This window comes from Gekko japonicus, unplaced genomic scaffold (genome assembly GCF_001447785.1).
Source record: "Gekko japonicus isolate JY-2015 unplaced genomic scaffold, Gekko_japonicus_V1.1 scaffold174, whole genome shotgun sequence".
In the NCBI taxonomy this organism is placed as follows: Eukaryota; Metazoa; Chordata; class Lepidosauria; order Squamata; family Gekkonidae; genus Gekko; species Gekko japonicus.
This window is the reverse complement of record NW_015177013.1, coordinates 1,358,546-1,385,307: the sequence shown is the minus strand read 5'-3', so window position 1 is coordinate 1,385,307 and position 26,762 is coordinate 1,358,546. Positions and strand designations below refer to the sequence as shown.

Genomic DNA, 26,762 nt, shown 5'->3' with positions numbered 1-26,762 from the left:
CCTGCTGAAGGTGAGTGGTGACGGGCACAACGTGTTACGGGTTTCAGGGCCTAGTCATACATGACATAATCCCCATGTGAATTGTATGGGAACAGACTGTAAGACCTGGACCCATTGCCACCACTGAATCTGTAGACACCATCAGGTAGAAACCAAGAGGGTGAAGTGCTGCCGCTCTTGTCTTTGCCAAGTGTGTTTTTCTCTTCTTCCCCCCCCCCCCCCCCCCCCCCAGACTACACCGCTGCCATGCCAGAGTTAGTCAGTCTGTGCAAAGAGAACAGGTTTGAGGAGAGGAGAAGCAGGAACACAGGGAAGGAGGAGTGGATGGCACTTGGGCTACTTGTCCCCAGAGCTGCCTCATAACAGGGCTGGGTAGGCGGCAAGGGGAGGGCTGAGAGGGGGCAGCAGAGCAGCAAAGGATGGTCTTCCTGAGAGGGAGGAACAGTGTCGTTGCTGCCTTTGCCAAGTGTGTCGTCCACTGTCACCGCACTCCTCCCCATGGCATCCTTCCCATGCAGTAAGGCAGCCTGTTGTTGGGGGGTGGGGTGGCGGTGTTTGAAGCCTGCTCACCCTCTCTCTCCCCCTCCCTGGTCCTGCCTCCTCACCCTCCCAGCCCCTTATGTCCCTGCCCAACTTGATGGAAGTTTACTATGGCAGGGGTTCTGGGGAGCAGGAAAGAGAAGAGAATTGCTGCATCCTCCAGGGGTCTCTAACATTGTGCCCATGGCACCTTTCTTGGTGCCCACCCAGTGTTTTTAGAAAGTGAGTGTGGTTTGGTGGGGCTCTTGCTTCTGATTTGCCCCTGAAGATCTGCGTAGTTATGCAGCTTAGAATAACGTTGTTTCAGTGGCAGCTGCAGCCACAGTGTTTGTTTTATTCGCTCTTGCTGCTCTTTACCAATGCACTTTTAATTACCTCTCTTCTCCTCTGCGCTTGGGCTCCCTTTGTGTGTGCGGCTTCAGCTCCTGTGGCAGCCATTTTGTGGTTGTGCCCACCACCAATGTTCCTTCTAAGCTGTAGAGTTGTGTGAGCAAAAATTCTTCTTTGTGGGCTACTGGCATTAAAGTTGTGAGCAAGCGACTTGGCTACTGCATAAATTAGTTTGCTCTGGAGCCATCCTTCCTGAGCGAGGACAAAAATGTGTGAGCCAGAGGCTAAAAAACTGTGAGCTAGCTCACACTAACTCAGTTTAGAGGGAACACTGCCCACCACCCTGCATCCGAGTTCCAGATGTGTCCACAGAAAGCTTAGTGACCCCTGCTGTACTGTGTGAAGATGGAAGCACTTTGTCTGGCTTATATCCTTTTAGCAGCAACACCACGCAGATGTGACTCTAGCATGTATGTGTTAAGTGTACACACAGAAAACCTTGTGTCTGCTTAGGCCCTCTGTCGGTAGAGGCTGGATCCAGATGGAATTTTCTGCTAATGGTGGGGGTGGCCTGATGTCTGCCAGTTCCCTCTTCCTGCTGCAAACTCACAGTTTTGCCTCTTGTATTGTCCTTGAGTGCCCCTTGTCCCCCAAGAGCAGCATTTTGGGGAGATCAGTGGGCTGCAGCGGGAGAGGGAGGAACATTCTGTTCCACTGGCAAAACTGCTTTTCGTGAGCAGAAGGCTTAGTCTGGCTTCAGCCCTCAGTGAACTTCATTACAACTGTGTAATTCAGCAGTAGCTGTACTAGATTCTCTCCCCTCCCCCCGAAAAACTTGAGAGGCTTTTAACCCTTTGAGAGTAAGACATCTTGAAGTCTTAGGAATTAGAGATGTGTACCAAATACTGTATTGGCACATGATTATCATAAATTAAACCTTGGTACATGTTTTGAATTGTGGTATCTTCAGGGCCTTTTTCTCCAGCAATGGGGGAACAGTAACTTAAAAAAACAAAACAAAAAACACTTCAGGATGTTTTTGAGTTTGTTGATACCGGCTTTTAAGTGTTCCCAGTTGCAGAGGAAAGTCTCTGATTTTTTTTGTTACTTTCTAAGAGAAAAATAGATGTACCCTTGCATTTTTAATATCCTTTTCCTTCTCAAGTCTGTTTGTTGAGGGGAAAAGACAACAGTGAGAGAGCCATTGGTTACTCAGAGCCAAATATGCATTCTTGTATTCTGTTGTATGTTGCAATAGTGTTTTTAGCAAGTAAACAGATCTGCAGTTCCTCTACTGGCAAAAATAATGAATATAGATGAGAATTTGGCCAATCTGGAGCGGTATTTAAAATGAAACATAGCCAACTTGTTTGCTTTGCTTTAGCAGGAAAGATGAGGCTTCAGAAGCCCAGAGGAGTATTTCAGTTATTTATTGCACAATTCAACAACTGTTTGCTATTTTATTCTCTTCTCCTCCATTTGCTGTTTTATTGGGACATTTTTAACCCACTTTTCTCTGCTCAGCTGTGGGCTCAAAGCAGATTACAATGTCAAGCACCTACAGAAAACCCGTCAATAATGCAAATATTTAAACCTAGGTTAATTAATAATCCAGCAGCAGGCAGGTGCTGGAAATTTTACCTGGAGCAAGGGTAGGCTACCCCTGATAATTTGTTTGCCAGGACGCAACAGGTAGATGTTCCACTACCCCCCATTTTTTAGGCCAATAAGGTTACCAGCCCTGGTCTAGAGACTTGTGTCTCATATCTGACACACAAAATGACAACACTCAGAGATCAGTGGGAGGATCTGTCAGTCTCCTGGGACATTCTTATCATTGACCTCTAAGTCACCATGTCTCAACAAAAGGGATTCATAGAGGTGGTTCTAGTGTGAAATTGCTGAATTAAATTATGTTAGCAAATTCTATTCAATTCATGTAAATTTAGGATGAGTTTCTTCCCCATCACAGCTGTTAAATCAAAAAGGTGTCGTGTTACCAAAATGATGAGGAGGGGAAGAGATTTGTGGCATCTTAAAGACGGCAGATTTGTAGTGTCGTTAAGCGTTGGACTTCACTGAATGTGTGAACTATATCTTTGTTTGACTGGAAAATCATTTTTACAGAGTTCCATGAGGCCAAAAAGGTGGGGACCAAATTAACCTTATGTGGTAGGGAATCGCACAGACTGGGGGGCCATGGCTGAAAAAGCCCTGTTCCATGTACCTGTTTCATCTCTTTTCTTGTAGAGCAAGGCCTCTGTAGTAGATTGTAGATCATGGGCAGGCTTGTAATAAAACCTCACTAAAAAGACTGTATTTCAGAAGCATTTGTTAGACTGCCCTCCTTACAAACCACCTGCTTACATGTGAGTATAATTTAACTAGACAGCTGTGCACTGAACTGATGGCAAATCTCAGCCCTTTGTGCCTTGGTTGCCATCAAAGCTGAGAGTAATTTTTTTTCTTACTAGCTTAAGCACACCAGAGTGTGAGGAAGTACGGAACAGTTTCCCTTATGAGGAGAGAAGCAATAAAAGATCGAGTGTTCTGCTTTGCTACAGAAGCAAGAAGAGATGGAATCTTAATGTTAAGAAATTATTGCAACAATAGAAGCAAAACCATTCTCTAGCAGAAGTTCAGAGACTATATTATATTTTGGAGGAAATACAATCCACTATGCGTTAAACTCATTTGTCATACAGCTGTAGAAATCTCCTTGTTTTATGAGCTTTTAAGGAATGTTTTACATCAATTGCTTCATGATGACAAACACTACAAAAAGAAAGAAAGGAAGAAATTAGGATGCCTTCTTGTGCTTGTTTCTCAGATTCCAGGGAGGGTTACTGGATACATACTTTAACCCCACAGTTTTCCGAAGCAGGAGATGGCATTTTGGCACCTGATCTGAAATGCTCTGGGAATCTTCCTCCTCCAGCACCATCAGCATCACAATTAAGCAGCTGATGAATCTAGGTTCAGTTTTGGAAATTTATAATCAATAATAAAGTTTCCAAGACTTATAAAAGTCTTTGGGATGGGCGCAGATCACAGATGGCAAGTCTGGGTTGCACAGGAAGTGAGAAAATAGAATCAAAGTGTATGTAATGGGAACTTTATGAGTCAGTTCTTGTTTCAAGGTAATGAGGGTAAACTAAAAAGTTGATCTATTAATGTGAGACCATTACAGTCATGTCTGAGCAAGCCACACATGTTAACGTTGTTCTGCCGATGAAAAGATAAGGAACAAAGAGAGAAACAGGTTGTACAGAACAGGTTAAGAGCTGCTGTAGTTTCGATATTAGCATGTGACCTGATTAATGTTTACTAAGCTTCCTACGATGCCATCTATTTTTGTCTGTTAAAAAGAGTGTAAAACTGCTACTGCTTCTTTGTACACCTTGGGAAAACTTGTAATGTTTCTCCCTGCTCTAACGCATTAAAACTTTGTTTTTTCCTTTCATAGGCCATTTTTCACGGTTATCCAATTTATAATCAGGCCAAACAATAATGCTATATTTGACCAATCTCTGGGGTGAATATTCTGCTATTCCCTCCCCAGGGCTCACAATCTTAGTCCAGTTTTTCACCATACAATACAGAGGAGTAAAAATCTTTGGGTTTCCTCCACGCATCTCTGTGAGTGTAACTGTGTGCCCTTTTTGTATTACTAAGCAGGGATTCACCACTGGAATTACAACCCTCAGCCCAGTGACCATAATTCCTTTTCCAAAAGAAAATGATGCTTACCTGTATAAAGTTAGGACTGGTCCTCCATCTATCAATGCTCCCTCTAAGCTATGGAGTCCTGTGAGCAAAAATTCTACTTTCTGAGCTACTGGCATTAAAGTTATGAGCAAGTGATTTGGCTACTGCATAAATTAGTTTGCTCTGGAGCCATCCTTCCTGAGGTAAGACAAAAATGTGTGAGCCGGAAGCTAAAAAACTGTGAGCTAGCTCACACTAACTCAGGGAACACTGCTGACTACCATAATTTGTTCCAGGTTCTGTCTGTATAAACAAGACCCATGATGACACCCAGCACCCCAACAGCCTGCGGTCAGAAAGACGTGACCCATGGACAGCAGTGTTCCAATTAGGAAAAATGCACACACAAAGGGTCTTACCAATCTGCCGCCACCTCAGGCACTCTGGGTGAAATTGATATGGGTCCTGGCGGAGTCACCAATTCTGTTCACCCAATAGGGAGACCCTCATATGAACAAGCCAATAATACAAAACAAGGGAGACTGATTCTGGAAGGAATCAGTCTCCCTTGTGTGTATTATTGGCTTGTACATAGCATCTCCTTATTGGGCGAACACAGTTAATACTGAAGGGAAGGACAGAAGTTCTGAGAAAAGGTGGAGATTCCACACACAGAACCAGCCCATTGAACATGCTCTGCACATATGCATCAGTAAAGTTCAAAAGCCAGCGACTGACAGGCCTGAGATGGCCCAGCAGAGTGTGATGGCTTGCTTTGCAGCATTAATTTTTTAAAATATTTTTGTATCCTGCTTTTTCCCCAGTGGGGGATCTAAAGCATCTTGCAACATCATTCTCCCTTCTTCTATTTTATCTTCCGAACAACCACCCTGTGAGGTAGGTTAGGCTGAGCGAGAGTGATTGACCCAAGATTACCCCATGTGTTGCCATGGTAAAGTGGGGAATTGAACATGGGTCGCACAGATCATAGACTGGCACTCTAAACACGCCACCACACTCGTTCTGTGATGCAAGAATGCTCTTCTTCTACTGAGCTCATGCTTTCGTGCTTTTTCCTGTAGCCTCTGAATGGTGTTGTCTGTTGGCGACTAGTGATTTTCCAATTTGGGAAGGGGCAATAAAAGATGCATAACAGGCCAGGCAAGGATGGAGGGTGCCCCATTGGGGAAGGGTGTACTGCTCTTTATCCTTTTCCCCATTTTTTGATTGTGTGGTATTGGATGCTTCAGTGGCTAGTCATACCAAAGCATTTAATTTTGAAAGGAAACAGAAAAAGAGAGGAGGGCAGCATCAGAAAATGTTATGAATCTTAACCATCATGAATCAGTAAGAATCAGTTGGGGAAATGCAGCAGTTAGGGTGATAGTTTGTCTCCCAGCAGGAAGATGGTGTCACTGAGAACAATCATGCCCCATGGTAAAACATGCATTGTGTGAGTCAGAGATTACTGACAGAAAAGTGCCTTAAGCGTTCTAAATGCTCTTGTCAATGCTAAGTGTTATTAATTGGGGAAATGGAATTTGTCTGTTTTGGAATATGGTATCCAGGGCCGTGTAACTGCAATCTTCTAATTCTCTCTTTGATTCTTTCTGTAATACTCTGGCATTATCATAAACATTACAGGTAATGGAAAAGGAAACCATTATGCAACTGGCAGCAAGCTATCAAGATCTTTAATGTTGGCTCTTTCTTATTATGATCTCCCCCTCCCCCCCCACTAACATTGTGGAGTTGGCTGTTGGTGCAAGATAAACCTTTATCTTTTTAAAAAAAGAAGTGAGGAAGCTCCTGATGTTATTACAGCTTTGCCTGCTTGAGTTGATTTTCTGTTTTTCAACTTGTCTAGGCTAAATTTGGTGGAGGCCTTTGTGGATGATGCGGAACTACGGCAGTCTCTTCAAGAGGACCACCTCCGTCGCTTCCCAGACTTCAATCGGCTGGCAAAAAAATTTCAGAGGAAATCAGCCACTCTGCAGGACTGTTACAAGATGTACCAGGCTGTTAATCAGATTCCTAATGTGGTGAAAGCACTGGAGAAAAATGAAGGTAATGCTTCCTCTCCTGTGCTTTAAGTCTAGTAGTGGCCAGTTTCTAAGGCCTGTGGGACTGGGTGCATTAGAAGCCAGCTGCTTGGAACCTCACATGAACACGCACATGAAGCTGCCTTATACTGAATCAGACCCTTGATCCATCAACGTCAGTGTTGTCTACTCAGACTGGCAGCTGCTCTCCAGGGTCTCTTTCATATCACCTTTTCAGATCTTTTCACTGGAGATGCTGGGGATTGAACCTGAGACCTTCTGCATGCCAAGCAGATGCTGTACCACTGAGCCACGGCCTCAATCATTTCTGCACTTCCAAGGGCTGCTCATTCTCCCCCCAGTTATCCATTTAGGAGCCTAAGGGTGGGGATTAGCATGCCAGAGGAGGGTGTGAGTTTTCCCCAATATAAGATTTTTCTTTTCTAATACAACTAGAAGGAAACTGAGTATTTAAAGAATATAGAAACGAAGTTTCTAGTAGTTAAACCAACTATGTATCAATGTGATGCTGGCCAGAGCTGCAGCCCAGATCTCCCTATACTCTTGGGGTTGGGACAGACATCAAGGTGAGGGAAGACGCTGTGGGTGCCTCTGATGGCCACCACCTGCTTAAATTGAAAGTGGATTGTTCGCTCCTGTGGTGGTGATTAACATTTCCTCTAAATCTTCTGGATGATTAGATCTGGTTCTAGCTAAATTCATCCATTGTGTGAAACACAAGGTAACTGTGACTAGCCTGTCACTGCAGAATGTGAAATGCCTTCAGAAGCCATTTGGGTGTCATTCTAGGTTCATCAAGGAGCAAGTATTTACAGAATTAACAGATTTCTCAGTTGAACATAGATCTACATTGGGTTGATATATAAGTGGTTAAGGGTGGTACTGGGAAATATGCATGTTTCCTTACATGAAGGCAGCAAAACGTAATAGTTGGCAGAATTTCCTGATTCTCTGAGCTATGAGATCTCCATAAAGCCAAAACCTGCAGGATTTGATTTCTTTTCAGCAACTAGTGGACAGCAGCAGCAGCCTGTCTGTATAGCATACCACTGCTGCATGCACATCTGTTCCCTGGTGCCTTGGCCCTGGTAGTCCTGTTGGTTGTTTCTTTCTCATTACCTGCCTTTTTGGAACTGATCTCCTCTTGCTCTTTAGCGAGATGTTTGGCTTCTCTCCTGTGGCAAAAGATAGAAAATCTGTACACATCCAGATCTTACTGCTTTCCCTCCAAGAGGCTCTGTGCTTTGTGTATGGTGGGAGGGGGCAAAGGTGAGGCAGCAAACTGAACCTCTCTGGTGTGACAATCCATGTTTGAGCTCCCTGTATGCAGCTTCCTTTACTCCTCCCCTCCCCTCCCCCAGCTCTTGCCTTTCAGGGAAGCCTGCTGCTGTTTCTGCAGAACTCTTCTTGAAAGATGAGGCTTTCTGCCAGCGCTGCAGTTCCATCTTTTCTAAAAGCGTTCCTCTTCTAACCATCCACCTTCCATACCATCATTCTGCATTTGTTTTTTGTTCTTAGTCCAGTTCCTACAAAGCTTTCATTGGACATCAGTAAAGGTAGAAAGCCCCCTTTTAAGAGGCTGGCTTAGCTGATGATATAGGGCAAGCTGTTGAAGTGCTTTATGCACTGGTATGCCATGTTCACTGGCAATGGATCTGTATTCAGAAAGGGGTAAAAATGACTTCAGTATCTTTCATCTCATGGCTGATCTTATTTTGAAATACAACATTCAGGAAGTTAAAGTGGGTTATGCTGATCCTTGTTCTCAAGACACAATAGACTTTATACAGAATTCAGACCTGCAAGTCCTGTATTGAGCCTGTACCCCACCCCACTCGTAACATCAAGTTCAGCTCATCCTGTGTTCTGATGCATGCTTTTCCACCCTGGCCAGTGGCAGTCAATATGTGTTCGCAGTGGGAAAAGGCTTATCATAATGAAGCCCTTCTGTCTCTTTAAGAACAAGATTTGTGATCTACTGAGAGATGCACTTTTGAAATACCAGTTGGAAACAGTTTGAAAATCTACCATTTCTTCCCCAGGGATCTAGAAATAAAAATCATAGAATGGGAAATCTGATGAACTCTGCAACATTAACTGGAAAACATACATTGAGTGAGATTGGTCCAATAGATAGTGTATGCCTCAAAGCTGGGTGTCATATGTTGCTGTAGTCCTCACTACTGTCTTTCTCAGCATAATCTGCCTTGTGGGATGATTGTGTCCTGGATCCAAATAGATCTAAGCAAGAGTGGCAGAAATGCAGGTGATCCTCTGATACCTACAGGTGCTCGTCTTCTTTCTTCTCGCCATGATGGTCATTCATGATGGTCATTCTGGGTCCAGGCTTCAGGCGATAAACAAAGCAAATTTCAAGGAGTATTTTGTGCACTGGAAAGCACTATGGAAACTAATAATAATAATTCTGTTTTCATATTTCTCTTAATTCCCAACTGTAAAGCAAAACATTCAATTTAATTAGTGCCTATGCAGGGAGATTTAGGATTCTGCTTTGTTTGTTTTTGTTCAAGCTATTTATAACTTGCTTTTCAACTGGATAGGTCTACAAAGCAGCTGCCTTGGTGATTAGTAGCCATGGCTTGTACTATAATTTACAGTCTCATTGTTTCTGCAGAATTCCAAGAATCTCAGCTTGCTTTAGAAGTACAGCAACAACAACAAAAATGTAAGCACAGGTTTTTAGTCCTCATGGCTGCAGAGAGAGAGTGCGAAAAATGTGGGTAGCTATTGCTAAAATCTTTTTAAAAATTGCAAATATCTGGTGGTTCACTATTGCAGCAGTTTTGTCAAATAATGTTGTTTTCATTTTATACACAAGAATGTTTGTGAGACAGTTTGCCTAATACATGACTCTGCTTCTGAGCCACTAATGAGATGCAATCCAAACCAGCATCTACTATTTATTTTTTGCCACAGCCTTGGCATCCCTGGTAGGTGGAGCCAGTCACTAAACGGCAGCCCAGCCAGTCACAGTTACAGGCAGTGGGATGATTTACAGATTTGCTGGTCAAAAGTGCTACAGAGAAAACTGATAATTGGATTAATAGCGTGGTTCTATGCAGCCTTTCTCCAAAAAAGTCACACTGTAGTCAGTATAGCTTAGTTCTAGATAAATGTGCATAGGATTATTCTAAGTACATTAAAGTTTTTGCTTTTAAGACAACATAAACATTATAACTTCAGTGCCTCTCAACCCAGTTTAAGTACCCACCTCTCTACCTATTACCCTCTGCTAGTCCTGTAAAGAAAAAAGAAAGAAAAGGTTCAGAATCTTTAAAAAACACACCCCAAAGTTAATGTAGGTTCAGGCGTCCTGTACTGTTTTACATCTACAAGGGTTGATTAATTTACTGTAAAAAAATCCAGCTAATCTCAAACATGAATGCAAGTGTTTATCTGTGATGATGTTAATTGTAGAAGGTGCAGATTCATGAAGATGTGCTGAAACAAAAAAAAGAAAGAAAGAGAGGTTAAATACAAAGTAATTTTCTGAAGCCTGTATACTTTGCCTCGTTCATTAAATTTCAGAAAGTGACTTCAGAGGATCTGAAATAATGTCAGATCATTTTGGAGAGCTAAAATGTCATTTTCAATAATAGGTGAATGTTGAGAACAAAGATTCAGTCTTGAATGCAGTAAATTTCAGGGACATTTTATAGACAGTTTTGAAAGGGAAATTTAAAAAGCTCAGAGTGATTTTAAAACATAAAAGTAGAGGAGTGAGTGGGTTTATTTGAAAGAAGAAAAACAGGGAAAGTTAAGCCTTTTTTTTAAAAAAAGAAAGGGCAGGTAAGTAAATAGTGAGGACACTTGGGGATGAAAGCGCAGTAGTCATACTGAGGAAGTGAAAAGCTGTGCTCTTTTCTTCCCCTGCACCTGCATCCCAGTAGTATTTCTGTGTCATTCCTTTTAGCATCACAGAGTGGAGGGGACGAATGGCTGAAGGATGGCTAGTTTCACAATGGTGGAGAAAAGTGGGAAGGGAGTTGAATGGGAAGCCTCTGGAGTAGAGGGTGCAGTGGGCCATCACGTTGAGGGGTGAGCCCAAGGCTCCCCCAGATCTTGGCCTGCTCTTATCTCTTATCTTTTCTTGGAGCATGCTGGGCTTTTTCAGGGGCAGAGGGCCTTGGCTCAGTGAGTAGAGCTTTGCATGCAGAAGATCCCAGGTTCAGTCCCTGGCATTTCCAGGTAAAAGGATCAAGCAGTGGATGACATGAAAGCCCTGAGCAGTTGCCCCCGTCAGAATAGACAATACTGACCTCAATAATCCAGTAGCCTAATTCAGTAAAGGCAGCTTTATGTGCTCAAAATGAGGGCTGCATGTAGAGCACCATGAGAACATGCAGAAGGGGACCCGGGGGGGGGGGGGAGAGCTGCTCCATTGTCTGCACTCTGAGATTAGGAAGCATATCTGGGAGGTTGTGTTTGGTCCATGTAGTTGTTCTTCCCTCACTTGCTGCCAGCTGGGGTGGCCTTTTCAAGTGTCTGCTTTTGCTTTGGGAAAAGGCTTTGTGCATTTGCACCCCCACTCAGAAGGGCCTCATTGTGTGGAGCTGTTCAACAGTTCTCCTGTTCAACAGCAGCTGGATGTATGTGTCATATCATGGAGCCAGAAACCTCAGTGCTGCTGATGTGTTGAAACCACCAATCAACAAGAGGACTGTTCCAAACATTTGAAACAGAAGTTGTGAGAATAGACATCTATCAGTGGCTACAAGCCATAGTGACTGAGGCACTAAACCTCTGAATCCTAGAGCCAGGGTGCTGGACTAGATGGACCATTGGCCTGATCCAGCAGGGCTCTTCTTATGTTCTTAAGAGAAGGTTTTGTTGTTAATAATTATTAGCCATTCAGTCGCATTCGACTCTTGGCGATTCTATGGGCCAGCTCTCTCCACGTTTTCCTATCTTGTACTGTTTCTTTGAGTCGTTCCATGCTCAGGCTGGTGTCGACTTCTATGGTGTCTGTCATGCCGGGTGTTGTCCCCTGGTGTGGGCGGGGCTTCAGCCGTGACGTCGTTGGTCCCTCGGGGGAAGCCGGAGCCTCAGACTCGAAGTGGGGAGAGAGTTAGGTCACTCCCTATCCACCACTCCTCGGGGTTGTCAGCTGCTTCAGTAACGTTTCTTCTCTCTACCTAAGCCAGTCACCTCCGACATCCTCCCCGGCTCTACAGGCTTCCCCCTTTTTATATCCCTCCACCCGGGAAAAATCCTCTCCTTCTCCTCCCTGGTTTCTGATAGGGCAGGCTCCCTGTCATTCCTTCCTGTTCCACCCCCTTGGTTGGGTTGCTTGGGCGTCTCCAAGGGCGGGGCCATTTCCGGGGAATCCCGGGGTTCCGTGTGTGACCGAACGAGCGTGTTGGCTCCTGTCGCGGGTAAGCCCCATCTCCCCCGGCTCTCCTGCCTCCGCGCCCTCCCTCTCGTTCCCCGCATGTCCTTGCATAGCCCTCCCTCTCCTGAGCCTTTCTCCGGCTTGCCGCCCGTCTCTACCCCCTCAGAACTGTTCGCCGAGGGGTCTTCGCCCTCCGGGGCTTGTGGAAGCTTCGGTGCGGGTCGCGCCAGTCCCGCCACGACGGCCACAATGTCTAGCCACCTTGTTCTTTGGCAGCCTGGTTTCTTTTTGCCACTAACCGATCCAAGCATAATTGCTTTTTCTAGTGAGTTCTTCTGCATGACATGGCTGAAAGTTTTATGTTTTTTCCTTCCAATGACACGTCAGGTTTTATGCGCTCAAATACTTGCTTGTTTGTCACATTTGCTGTCCAAGGAATGCGCAGGAGTCTTCTCCAGCACCACAGCTCAAATAAGTCGATTTTCCTCCTCTCTTGCTTCTTCATGGTCCAACTTTTGCAATCATAGGTTTCTATGGGGAACACAATACCGCAGACTAATCTGCATTTGGTTGCTAGGCTGATGTCCTTGCTCTTCCATATTCGATTCATGCTCATCATTGCTGTGCATCCCAGCGTGATGCAGCGTTTTATTTCTGGACTGCATTCGCTGTTTTGGTTGATCTGTGATCATAAGAAAGTGAATTCTTCCACACATTCAGTCTTTTCATTGTCAACTGTTATTCTGATGTTTTTCTTCTTCTCGGTGGTCATGAACTTGGTCTTTTTGATGTTTAGGAAGAGCCAAACTTCTCACTTTCCTCTTTGATTTTCTTGATCAGTATTCCAGGCCTTCTTTAGTTTCCAAGAGGAGGGTTGTCTCATCAGCATATCGAAGATTGTTGATATTCCTTCCTCCAATCTTTACCCTGATTTTTTACTCTTCCAGCTCTAATTTCCTCATGGTTGTTTCGGCATACAGGTTGAATAGGAAAGGTGAATGCAACCTTGTCATACTCCTTTCTCTATATTCAGTCTGGGGCAAGTGATGCACTATATTCTTGGTGCTTGGTGGGGGGCAACCGTGGGAGGGCTTCTAGTGTCCTGACCCCACTGCTGGACTTCTTGATGGCACCTGGTATTTTTGGCCACTGTGTGACAGAGTGTTGGACTGGATGGGCCATTGGCCTGATCCAGCATTGGCTTCTCTTATGTTCTTATGTTCAATCAGTATCTTCATATGGTGTTTGCACAGTGGCTTCCTGGTTTGTGTACAATGATTGTATCAACTTGACCACATGTGCTGGCACCCCCAGGTCTTATAGGGCTCTCCACAGTTTGTCATGATCAACACAGTCAAAGGCTTTCTTGTAATCGACGAAACATAAGTAGATAATCTTTTGATACTCATGAGATTTCTCTATGAGAGCCAGTTTGGTGTAGTGGTTAAGTGCGCGGACACTAATCTGGGAGAACTGGGTTTGATTCCCCACTCCTCCACTTGCACCTGGCTGGATGACCTTGGGCAAACCATAATTCTGGCACAACTGTTCTTGAAAAAAGAGCAGTTTCTGTTAGAGTTCTCTCAGCCCCACCTACCTCGCAGGGTGTCTGTTGTGGGGAGGGGAAGGAGTTTGTAAGCCGCTCTGAGACACCTTTGGGTAGTGAAGGGGGGGGGTATAAATCCAATCTCTTCTTCTCCTCCTTCTTCCATGATCCAGTGCAGATTTGCTATATGGTTGCGAGAACCACGCCCCCTTCGGAAGCTGGCTTGGACATCTGGTAATTCCCTTTCAGTGGTTGGTGCCAGCTGTTGTTTATAATTTTAAGGAGAATTTTGCTAATATGAGGATTGAGGGCGATTGTGTGATAATTGGAGAAGGTAGGGACAGGCAAACTGTGGGATTGACCTGATCACCTGGAGATAGACCAGTTGATTGCTTATGACATTCTGCCCTTGTTCTGGTTACAACCATTGGCTATAACTTGTAGACCCATTATATGGCATTCCTAGATGTAGTGAATTATGATGTCAGTATTTATTATGGTGTAAAAGGTAAAGGTTCCCTTGCTCGAAAGCCAGTCGAATCCGACTCTAGGGTTGTGGTGCTCATCTCCGTTTCAAAGCCGAAGAGCCAGCGCTGTCTGAAGACGTTTCCGTGATCATGTGGCCGGCATGACTAAACACCAAGGTGCACGGAACGCTGTTACCTTCCCACCGAAGTGGTACCTATTTATCTACTTTAGTAAAAGATAAAATAGGTTAAAAGAACCGATCCAACTATCAGACTGTTCGTTTTGCATATACAAATGATGGGTATATCTTATGACTAGTAGACCAAATGCATTTCAGCCCCTTCGGACCTTCCTCAGTGGTCAATATTACTATTGTAAAACAGCACACATCCAGAAATAAATATATGTAAAAAGATTTTCTTTAGAGCCAGGTGTTGCTTTCTCATGTGATGTGTAATTGCTAAAGGTTTACACAGTAGGCCATGGATAATCCCTCATCGTAAGTGCACATGCTCTCCAAATTGTTCTGGTAACAAATATCCAATGTGTCTGGATGTGTGTTTCTTTCATCAAAGGTAGTAATCAAGTTGGTCATAAGATATACCTATCAGTTGTATATGCAAAACTAACAGCTCTGTATGTAAGAAGTTTTAAGAGTCTGATAGCCGGATCAGTTCTTTTAACCTATTTTATCTTTTACTAATGTGTATGCCATAATAAGCATTTGTATTTTTATAATTTATTTTGTTAGCTTGACCCTCATATATCACAGACATATCTTGGGTTGAGCCCCCCCCCCTTTCTTGGTTTTTGTGAATTATGATGTCAACATTTGTCTGTAACGAGCACTATGGTATTCCAGTGAATGGATACTGTGTATTCTTCCTGTTTCTACCCTAAACATCCTGCTTCAGCCCAGTTGCCTGCCAGCACAGTGTATCTAAATTCTCCACAACTGGGTGGAAGGTTGCTCCTTCATCCTCACAGCAATCATGGCCTCAACTGTGGAGGTGGGGATGCCAAATTCAAGAAGTCAGTCCTTCCAGTGCGCTCCCAAACCTCACTAAGGAACTTTTGTTCATTGCAACAGTCTTGTGAGGTAGATGAGGCTGGGAGAGAGCCTCCCAGGGAGCTCCATGGCTGAGTGGGGATTTGAACCTGGGCAAACTGTGGCAAAATCCACCACCACCACCACCACAGTGACCCTCAGCAAAATTTCCTCCTTTGTTCTGGAGCATCTGTGTCTGTTCAGATCCTGGGCTCCTATCAGGAATGTGTTTATCCTGTTGGTAAGAAGTAGCAGCCATCTCCTGGAGGTAAGGTGGGCATAGCTTAGATGTGTGGACAGCCTTACGGTGGCCCTGATGCCTTCAGCCTTGTCTTTTGCTGTCTTATTTTTCATAGTAGGGAGTGGCTGCTTCATATCCTATGACTTTTAACAGTTTTAAAAATAAACAAAATGTTGCTTTTGCAGTACTAATTTGTGAGGCGCGCTGTTAGTTACTCAGGGTTTTTTTGAAGGCTTGCAGATAATTTTTCTCTGACAGCATGAGCAAAATGGTTGTTTTCCCTCCCCATTTAAAAATAATCATATTTTTTTTCAGGCTGGTCAGTTTAAGGTTGTCATTTTCCACCAAATTTAAATATCAAGATCTGCCTTGTTCATTAAGCTTACAAGAAGGGTGAACTGTGTTGACCTCTGCAGATGTGCACCTCAGAACCAAATCTGCCAGTAAAGAAAATTAAATGGGAACTTTTAATAAAATTCCTCTTTAATTTGACAGCCTGAGACATCCATTGGTGTTTTCATTCATTTGTACAGTGTTTGCCATCCTTGCCTGAATACTGGCTACCGCTCATCTCTCTTGATAGTGTAGAGCATGACAGTCATATTAAACTTTAAGGAAGACATTCGTAAACAAAATGAACAAAGTTTTGGAGTGGAAGATCTAGATATGCCTATGCCTGCATTTATTTTGAAGAAGCAAAGAGCCTCATTGGTCTGAAAATCCTTATAAACTGATAACTGATACTCATTTTTTCTGTGTGCCCATTGTGGTCAGGAAGGTTCTCTCTCTTTCTCCCCCCCCCTTCTTGGTGGGCTTCTTTCTTGAGGGAGGATTAAAGACAGAATCATAGAACAGCTGCTGGGGTCCCCATAGGTGGATCCTGTCCTCTGTATTCAGTTTATTTATGGCACTTTTAGCATGCCTTTCTTCAAAGGACACAAGGGTGAGACCGTATACATTTTCTACTCAGGAGGAAGAATGTTTTTTAAAGAATGAACGTTGTGGAAGAGAATGGTTGAAGTAGGTGTGATGGAAACAAGCTAATATGTTTCGTGTGGTTACTTTGCATGGGCAATCCATGGAATGGCTAGTTGTGCTCTGCACCGTGATGAGCTACATTGCTTATTGGGTGTGCTTAGGGTTTTCCGATCTGTCAGTACTCATATTCCACTTTGAATATCAATAGAAAGATTAATGCCTTTCAAAGTTGGGCTCCATTTAAAAAAAAACCAAAATAATGAAAATATTGAAAATGAAAGAAAAGTGACAGGGCAAAGTAGTATATTGCGGTCTTAGAAGAGGATGTCATGCATCTCTTCAAAATCGTGAGGCTTTTACTGGCCTCTGCCATTTACAGTTTTGGGGGTTGCTACTCTGCTAATTAGTAGTAACCTAGACAGCATGAGAGAATCGTTATTGAATAGCTTTGCTTGACTTGACTTAACCTGATGTACCTTTTGTGTGAGAAATGGGGAATATATGACACTCGATAAAGTGTGTGAGATATCAAGAATTGAGGTACTTGTTCCTGAATAATCCATAGAGAAGTTGTTAATAGTAATTTCTGTTCATGTGAATGCATCTTAATTTGCTGTACATAACTCTGCAAAATGTACCCACTAGAGATAAGATTATTATTTTCAGTAATACAAAATGTGATCTGAAGTGTTTTGGTGATGCAAACTATAATTATATATTTAGCTGGGTTTTTTGACTTGCGTCATGTTAACTTGTAACTGTGATTACATTATGATTCAAATGGAAGTAAAAATGCGACAACTGATTGGGACTCTGAGCAAGCATGGCAGTGGTGAAATTCTTTCCATGACTTCGTAGGATGATACAGATGATCTACCAAGTGGTTACTTGAATACACAGAGATATTGCCTCATGGTAAATTTTCATTTGTGTTCACCCATAGTTGGAGAGGTAAATTTATGTGGGAAACATCTGCCAGTGATTTGATACACAAAACTTAAAGCTATCTCTGTTGTTGGAGGATTTGCCTCTGCTTTCTAGTTCCTGGTAGGGATTTTTGCTCCTTTCCCTCTTTTAGCTGGAATCCAGGGCTCCTGTAAGAGCCATTCCTGAGTGTCATGGGACCCTTACAAATTAGATGTTATGCAGCATTGAATGCTGTAGCTGGAGGGGAAGATCTGAAATTACCTCTCCTCCCAGTACCATGTCCTGTGCCGTATCCAAACCTTTCCCAAGGATTCCTTAACCCTCAGGCTTGATGGATGTTGGGAGTAAGGCCAATGGGGTATCCAGTGGGGAGGGATCACACTCAAAAGAGCAATATAATTGCTAATTTGCTTGCAGAGTTTCCTCAGCCGTCTGACTAGTGACCACTAGAGAAAGAATGCTAGGTTAGATTTGTTCTAAACTGACATTTCTTATATCTGACTCAGCAATTCTTACATTTTTGTGTGTCTTATTTTTGACAGGAAAGCATGATACGCTATTGCAAGCAGTGTTCATGTCTCCTCTTAATGAGTTGTTCTCCGATTTCTCCAAGTTTCAACAGATGATCGAAACAACTTTAGACATGGATAAGGTAACCTTTAAAAACATGATGACTGCCTGAAATGGCCTGTTTCTGTCAAGTATCTAGTGTGTAAGTCTCTATCATGTGCAACTAATTTGTATCTAAAATTTTCAACAGCATGCTAAGAACTTACTGTTCAAGACTGCATAGTCACAAATACTGAAAATCACCAAAAGCAGTACAGAATAAAATCAAGCTATTTAGACAATTTCAAAACAGGCAACCATGGAAAACTCAAAATAAGAGCCAGTATGCTGCAGTATTTTGAGTGGTATTTGGCTGTAGAAACTTGAGTTCAAATCCTTGTTCAGCCATGAGACAGAGTCACTGACTCACTCGGGCCAATGTGTACAACGTGTGCTTTGTGGAGGAAGGGTGGAATAAAAATGCAATAGGTCGAATAAGACATAAAATGTATTCATTTATCTAGTGCCTTAGGCTAGATGAAATACTAATGGCTTGTATCCATCTGTGGGAAGCAGTTGAAACTTCCTGGACATGGTGAGTGGGTTTCAGAATGTTTTCGTGCAAGCCTCTGGGATGCAACAGAGAAATTTCCTGGTGTGTGTGTGTGTGTGTGTGTCAGAATACCACCGTTTGGCCCAGAGCAGAAACCTGAGGTTCTGACTGCTCCACAGTTGCATGTCCTTAATGGTGTCAGGTGTCATCACAGGAATTCCACTTAGCGCAAGTCAAAGTTCATTTATGGCCCGTGTGCATCTCTGCTCTGTCCTTTGGCATACATTGTGTCAAAGAACAATATAAAGTGTCTAAATATAAGTTCAGTAAAAAGCACTTTGAACATTCATGGGAAACCTGAACCTCCTTTAATGAAACCTAGGACAAGATTCTCTTACTTGTCTTGCGTTTTGTCATGCCTTTTCTCCATTCCTCTTTAGTGAATGGTTGCTGGAGGTAGTTGCAGAGAACCATTATTTTGTTCTCTGTTGAGTGGCCTGGGAATGTTTTCCCACATCAAGGTACAAATCCCAGGCTCATTGTAGGGAAGATAATCTGTTGTTGCCTCTACTTTGGAGACTGCATGTTTATAAAGCACAGACCCCTGAACTGAACAGTAGGCGAGGAAACTGGATCGAAGACACCTGTTCCTTCCAGCAGCAGTTCCCAGACTGTGAGAATGTCCCTCATACCCCACAATCCCAGGCTTCCCCTTTCACTTCAAGGGACAAGCTGTGGGGTGTGCTTTCTTTTTGGTAGAAATAAGAAAGTGGTTATGGGTGGTGAAGCTGCGTGTGTGTGCGCATACACGTGTGTGTGAAGGAGGGTAGTGGTATGTAAGTGGATGGAATGTGGCAAAACTGCGTCAATGGTAAAAAAAACCCTGTACCCTGTACATGTTGAAGTTGATGACAAAATTTCCCAACTTAAGTGTACACATATGGTTGTAAGTATTAATATTTATATCTTCGCTTGCATGCATAATTTCCATACTTTCTTTTTAAGAGGAAAAGTAAACACCTTGAAATGAGAATCACCAGACTTTAATGTATGATGCTCATGAAGAGATTAATAAATTTCTTCCAACTGTGGCCCATCTGTTCTTTGTTGTAGGACATGACTGTTACTGTATCTGCTAGCTGGCCCTTCCCATTTTCTCCCCCCCCCCCCAAACCTTCCAGTCACTTTCCCCCTTCATGTAATTTTGTGTGTGTGTGTGTGTGTGTGTGTGTTTTAAGTGGGCATCCTTCGCAAAGCCTTGTAAAACATGCTGTGCCAGATTTTGTTAGCATTTGCAAATCCATAAAAGTTAATTAAAGCTGATGTTGTAGAGGCAGCTGTGGGTCGTGGAACACACTGTCAACTTTCCACAGTGGAAGAAATCAGAATCTTGCACATGGAGGTTTTTACGGCCTCCTGTTTAATAGAGTTAAACCTGCGAGAACCATTCTCTTTTTACTGAGAGTGTGGTAAATTACATGTTGTCATAGCAACCAAATATATTGGTTGCCTGTGTTGAGTAAACTTCCTGCTTCCTGAGGCTCATAGATACAGATATGTTGCATTCTGTAATGCCTTTGTTTACTATTTACAAGGTGGGAGAATCATGAGGAATTGGGGGCGGGGGGGGGAGATAAACGGTTGGGAAATTTCCCTGCCAGACCAAAACCACTTTCCAGGAGATTGTCGTGTCTTCAGTGCTGAAGGAAGCTGATTTCCTTATCTCTGTTCTTGTGTCTTCCTCCCCTCTAAACTGACTCAGCATGCTGAGTCCTCATGAGGCTGGTCTTTGAGATCTTCTGTTTTTGATGTTCAGAGTAATAGTTTGTTGCATACCAGGGAGTTTACCAAGTGTGCAAAAATCCCAACCTTGTCTGTGGATGCCCCCCACTGAACTTCCCCTAATGTTAAGCGCTTGAGTGTGAACTTTGGCATTAAAGGGCGTGATGATTGGAAGGCCGTGGGAAGCCTCAGAGTAACTAGACTGTGCTAGCTTATCCCTTCCTTCCTTGGTGAATTTACTGTGCTCGAAGAGAGATGATTTTGTGTGGTTGTGTGTACACCTATTTGATTTCCCCATGCCCATACATTTGCAGCCTTTTGCTACTCAATTAATACGCTTTTACTTATTGTGTCTATTTACTGTTTATATACTTAAAGGTAAAAAATATATATATTTAAAGTTGGAGTTAGGGATGGGCATGAACCATGCGATGAGCCAAAATCTGGCCCGAATTTTGGGTGGAGCAGGACTTGGGGCTCAATGCTTGACACACATGTGGTCTTGGAATAAATCTCCAAGCTTTTGGGCATGGCTTGAGGCAGCTCAGGAAAACAAAACCAACCCAGAAAATCTGGCGTGGAGCTGCTAGACAACACTGGAGGTGGTGTTTTCAATACAATAGGGACCCTCCAAAGCTTGACAGGCACTGCTGCCTGCTGATAACAGAGCTCCCATTTGTTGACTCAGAGGAAGGAGTGTCGGCCACTACTGGGAGGCAGACCCACTCAGCAGGGGGAAGAAGGGGGGAAACAGGAAACCCCTCAAAGAAAGGCTCCAGGCGCTGTGGTTGGGATTGTGACTACAAGGCAAGCCACCCTCCCTGAGGTCATGCTCAAGGAGATGCAGCCAGTGCCAGGGAAAAGGGCAAGGGCTTGAGAAAAAAGTCACTCACCTTGCTGCAATTTTACTGATGGCTGCCCTTCTGAAATTAAGTTACTTACAGGTGGTTCTTACATATTTAAAATAAAATGGAGAAGGCATGTCTCATTCTTAAATGCTGTGGCTGTCAATTGATTACAAAAAATTAGTTACATTTAAACCGATCTCATTGGAATATGTTTGCATAATACGAACTTCATTATAGATGCTACGAGATCATATTAGCTAAGGCTGTTACTAATGCTACAAGTAAATGCTATCTTTACTATTGTTATTCCAGTCTTTATTACAATAGCACACCAGAGTGAAAGTGGTCTCAAATAAACATGCATGCAACTCGGTCTCAGTGATTAAAATTAGCCCCCATTGATAGATTAGTTGAAGCTTTCATTGATTTTAAATCTTGAAGCCTGAACTAATATATTTAGCTTATTTGAGTTCAGTGGAACTAATTTCCTCACTAAGCATATGGATGATCACACCCTAATGTGTCATAAATAATTCAATAAAGCCTAGCACTTTTTAGGGTGTTCTCAGCACTTTCACATACTTTCTCATTCTAATGAAACTGTAAGGTTGGCCGGTTTTATTACCCACATATTATAGATGGTGATGCTGAACCCTGGCAGTCTTGTCTAAAGTCACATGATGAGTCGGTGGCAGATGCGAGGCTGAAACTGGGGGCTTCATGGTCCTTTGCCCAGTCTCTCCTCTGCTAATATATGCTAGCACATGATTATTTTCCCTGAAAAGTATAAGATAATACTGTTCCATGCTGCTGTTACCGCCAGGCTTGATTACTCTACTCTCCGTGTGTGGGGGAGGCCCTCGAAGACAGTCCACAATCTTTAGTCAGTCCAGAATGCAGCAGCAAGAATGCTACAGGCAGCATGTTAATCCCTGTCTTGAAAGCTCTTCAGTGGCTGCCTGTTCACTTCTGGTTCCAGTTTAACAGGATGATGTTGACCTTCAGAGCCCTAGGTGCTATGAATGGGATACTTAAAAGACTGCCTTCCCCCATGTCGTTTTACCTGGAGACTGTGACCGTCACCTTTGGCCTTTCTTCATGACCCCTATCTTCTGAGATGGGACATGTGGCCACGAGGTATAAGGACTGTGTTTGATGTCTTTGTGTGTGTGGTTCTCTCCCCCCCCCCCCCAAATAGATAATTTTTTTAACATTTCAGCTTGCTTTTAATTGTATGGTTTTGTTCTCCCTTCCTGTCTTCTGCCTGGATTCTTTTTAGTTACTTTTAACTGTTTGCTATTTGTGCTTTGCTGTAGGTGTGTTATTGTTGTTGCTTATCTAGTTGGCCTGCTGGGTGGTAGTAGTTTACATTTTGATTATGGTTTTATATGTGGTTGTGTTGCTGATTCTGTTCGTGTGAACCATCTTGAGCATGTGTTTTGGAGAGAAGGTCTATGAACATGTAATATATAGTCAGCAGACCTTTGGGTGTAATGCCCTCCGAACAGAGTGTCACTCACTTCCACTTGTGAGCGGTGATATTTAGTCCCTAGACTAACAGTGTGTCCTGTGATTTTCAGGATGGGGGCAAGCAGAAGCAGGGAGAGGAAGGGAGCCATGACCACACAGGCTGTGTTTAGTTTAATGTGGCCATGTAAAGCAAAAAGCTTTGTGAGGATACATAGCAGCCACCCACCCACCCCTTCCCCAGCAATGCTCCCTCTAAGCTGTGGAGTCTTGTGAGCAAAAATTCTACTTTGTGAGCTACCGGCATTAAAGTTGTGAGTGTGCAATTTGCCTACTGCATAAATTAGTTTGCTCTGGAGCCATCTTTCCTGAGCTAAGACAAAAATCTGTGATCTGGAGGCTAAAAAACTGTGAGCCAGCTCACACTAACTTAGTTTAGAGGGAACACTGGTCCCCGGTCATATGTGATTCTCAGGCAGGGGGATTTACAGTCTTCAGTTGCACCCCAGTTATATGTATGCAATTTGGTACACCTCTGATATGCCTGGGTCTTGTGGATAAGCTTTCCATCCCAGTTTGGTGTAGTGGTTAGGAGCATGGACTCTAATCTGGGAAAACTGGGTTTGATTCTCCACTCGTCCTCATGCAGCTGCTGGTGTGACCTTGGGTCAGTCATAAGTTCTTTCAGAGCTGTTCTCTCAAGGGCAGTTCTCAAGAGAGCTCTCTTGGCCCCACCTACCTCATGGGGTGTCTGTTGGGGAAGGGAAAGGAGATTGTAAGCTGCTCTGAGATTCCTTCGGGGAGCGAAGGGCGGGGTATAAATTCAATCTCTTATTCTGTTGTGGGCTGATCTTGTGTCTGCCTTGGCAGCTACTTGTTCCTCCTTAGGAAGGTCTGCCTTGTACTTTTTAAAGAGTTCTTGGTTTATGCCATTTCTTTCAAGAAGAATGATGGTGTCAGATGTTTGTGTCATCAAGCAAGCAAAACAATTCTGTCTACAAATTGATAGCTTGGTCTCGGTCTTCCCTGCCGTTTCATCCCTCATTCCTTTCCTGCAGGCCTGGAGAATGCTTTTCTTTGCTGCTGTGCAGGTTAGGAACATTATATTCTAGCTGTAGAAAGCATATAAATCCTGAAAAGGTTATAATAATTTATAATCTTCTCAGGCTTCAGAGTGAAAGAAAACAACTGATGATGCTTGGGGAATGTTTAATTAAATATAAGATTATTTCATGTTGTCTGTGCTATTTTCCCTTTAAGTCTCGAGCAAATGTGAGGTTGATTCCCTTTCCTCCTCCCCTTTAGTTTCTTAACACTATGTGTTGTAAGAAATCTCTGACACAGACCTTGTTAGCAAGGGAAGGACCAGAGGTCGATTCGGGGGGGATCGCAGTTCCCCCAGGTGAGGTGCGGGGGGTGGGGCACATGACGAAGCCCCGCCCCCTGCTTCCGGCCGCCCCGCTTCTGGCCCTCATTCAGCCAGGAGGAGGCAGGAGAAGAGGGAGGGTAAGTTGCTTCCTCCTCGCCTCTCCTCACCCCTGCCTGCCTGGGGCCAGGGAGGGCCTTGGTGGGGCTTCCTCGCACTCCCGCCGGCCTCGCAGGTCCACCGCCGGGCCTTATGATGTCAGGGGGTGTGGGATATGCTAATGAGTTATGCTAATGAGTTCCCCTAGCTCTTTTTCTACGAAAAGACCCCTGGGAAGGACTAACTTGGATAGAATTAGCATAAAGGAAAGGAAACAAAGATGGTTTGGGTACTGTTTCAGAACAAATTCTATGACCTTCCTCAAAGTTCGATGCTGCTCTTCATAACTTGGAAGCCCCTTTCATTAATACCTCCAAATGTGTTTAGCAGAGTTACTGTATAAGAATGGAGGGACCAGGGATCAGGCACCAGACACTGAAGGCCAACATGTTTGGTAGCCAATCCATGGCAAAGCCAGGCAAGCACCCGTATTGATTTCACAGTGGTGGGTATAAAAAGAAAGATTGGGGGGGGGTACCTTTGAGAACTAGAAACGTTTAAAAATGAAAACATGAAAGATGCTCAGTAATTCATACTCTGTGCTGAATGAATTTGTATCTTTAGCTACTTTTGAGGAACAATTTCAGATAGATGAGGAAGCCTGATTAATCCGTTTATGGAATTCATGACCACAGATTTTGATGGCTTCTGGCTTAGATGGCTTCAGAAGGGAATTAGACGTATTTATGGAACATCAGCCTATCAACAGCTATTAGCCACAATAGCTATAAGGAACATCATTTGGGGCAGTGTGCTTCTAATGCCGGGGCCTGAAAGGCGACAGTGAGAGAGCTTTCGTGCACTGCTTATGGATTTTCTAGGGGCATCTTGATTAGGAAATTGGGTGGACTTTCTGCCTATCTAATAGGGGTTTTCTTACTCTTTTGAGGAGGGGAATCTGGCATGTGTTCTGTGTTTTATTGGACTCTTCCATCCTTCTAGAAATGACTAAAATCTTTGTATTGCTATGTTTAAATTTATTGCTGTGTTTAGATCGCTGCCTCCTAGCCTCTTGTTTGATAGTGGTTCAGCCCTCCAAGCATATGAGCATACTAATCACAACAAATAAATCCTTTGAGGATCAGCAGAGGATCCTCATGTTCTGGTCTTCTCAACATCCCCTCTAAACCCCTGGAAAGATGATTCCTTTGAATTATGGGACCCACATGGACAAAAAGCTGCACAGGTCTGAGGCCTGCAGAGAGGAGGGAAAAGGGGCAAAATCACCCCTCTTCTATCAGTTGCATAGTGATGGCAGAAGAGGAGGCAATTTCGGCCTTGTTCCCTGTTGGGTGCATATCTCTGACCTGTGTGGCCTTCTTTACCAATGTAAGCCTTGCAACCCCAGAGCTCCTTTGGAGGTCATAGGGGACAGCTGGGGAGGATGGGAATACACAGGAAGCCCACATACATTGATGCCGTCTGCTGATGGTTGGATATGACCTGCAGGACCCTAGTGAATCACAGCATTCTGGTTTCTCATTTGCTTTGTCACAGTTTCAGAATCTCACACATCTCAGGTTCACGGCTTCCCAGTGCCATTTCAGAAGTTGTGCTGCAGTATAGCCACCTATGCTGTGTCACCCTTCTGCTTCTCGTAGACTTTTTGCCATTAGATCTGGCTCAGCCTATAGACACTGTTTATCTGAGGAGAGCAACGATTCCTTCCTGGAAGGGAACCTGTCTCACCTGTCGCTCATATGATCTTGTATGGTCCTCTGGTAAAGTGAAGTGGACTGAGAAACTTTTTAACTGGCTGGTGCCTGTTCTGTATTTCTTTCTTTTTTTTTTTTAAGCCCCTGGAGGGGATTTTTTATTGCATTTTTTATAACACTACAAACTACAACAGAAAAAGGGAGGGGGAACTACATTTATAGGATAAAGAAAGATACCCACTACTGACTAAAAACCCAAGAGAGGAGATCATCCCACTAGCTTAACCATACATTTGGTCTTAATCCCGTTAATCTTACTATCAACTGTGTCAAGTTTAACATTATCTTTTTCAAATCTTAAGTTTAACTGTCATACAGAAACACCCCAAAGCATCTCACTTCAACATTTTTTAAAGGCACAGTTCAGAGTCCTTCAGCCTTTACTTCTCCTTGCCTAGTCTCTTCCGAAGCTTATAAGGACTTTTAGGGGTTGCCGCCCCTTTCTCTGAAATAGTGTCCTCCCCGGAAGATTCTGAGTCCAGCTCGCCATTGGACTTACTGTCCTCCCCTTTTGCTCCTTCCTTCCCTGGCCCTCCCATCTGGACTCTTAAAAATTCCCGTGCTTTCTGGACAGAGTCAATCTTTTCTTTTTTATCCTTGATTTTGAAGGTTACGACTTCTGGGGTTAGCCATCTATATCCAATTGCATTTGTCTGTAGAAAAAGAGTTAATTCTTTATATTTCTTTCTCCTTTGTCTTATTTCAAATGGAATGTCTTTTAACGTTCTGATGGTATTCTCCCCCACTTTCAGGGGTGCTCCAGATACTGCTTTCAGGATTGTATCCCTCACATGCCTCTTCGAGAATCTTACCACAATTTCCCCAGGCAGATTGTTTTTCTTTATATATCCTGAATATGACCTATAGGCCACATCCATTTCATTTAATAAGAGTTCCGCCTTCATATCTGTCACTGGGGCCAATACTTCACTCATGAGTTCCTTAAGATTCTCTCCCTTTGTCTCTGGCAAGCCCTGGAAACGAAGGATCATATTAGCCTTTTCCATTTGTAATTGTAGCAGTTGATCTTCTGTAGAAACTTGCTTCTTTTCCAGCTTTTGAACTTTCTTTTTCACCTTTTGTGCAGTGGCGTCCACTTCTTTCACCTTTTCAGCCATTTC

The 26,762-nt window shown here is 43.5% G+C and overlaps 1 protein-coding gene across 1 annotated transcript in view; it reads left to right on the top strand.

Moving 5' to 3' along the window:
• MSH2 (mutS homolog 2) overlaps positions 1 to 26,762 on the top strand; it is a 96,269-nt gene that overhangs the window by 33,981 nt on the left and 35,526 nt on the right. The window contains exons 7-8 of the mRNA XM_015427676.1: positions 6,446 to 6,645; positions 17,745 to 17,854. Of these exons, the coding sequence (XP_015283162.1) occupies positions 6,446 to 6,645; positions 17,745 to 17,854 (310 nt within the window). The remainder of the gene's footprint in view (positions 1 to 6,445; positions 6,646 to 17,744; positions 17,855 to 26,762) is intronic.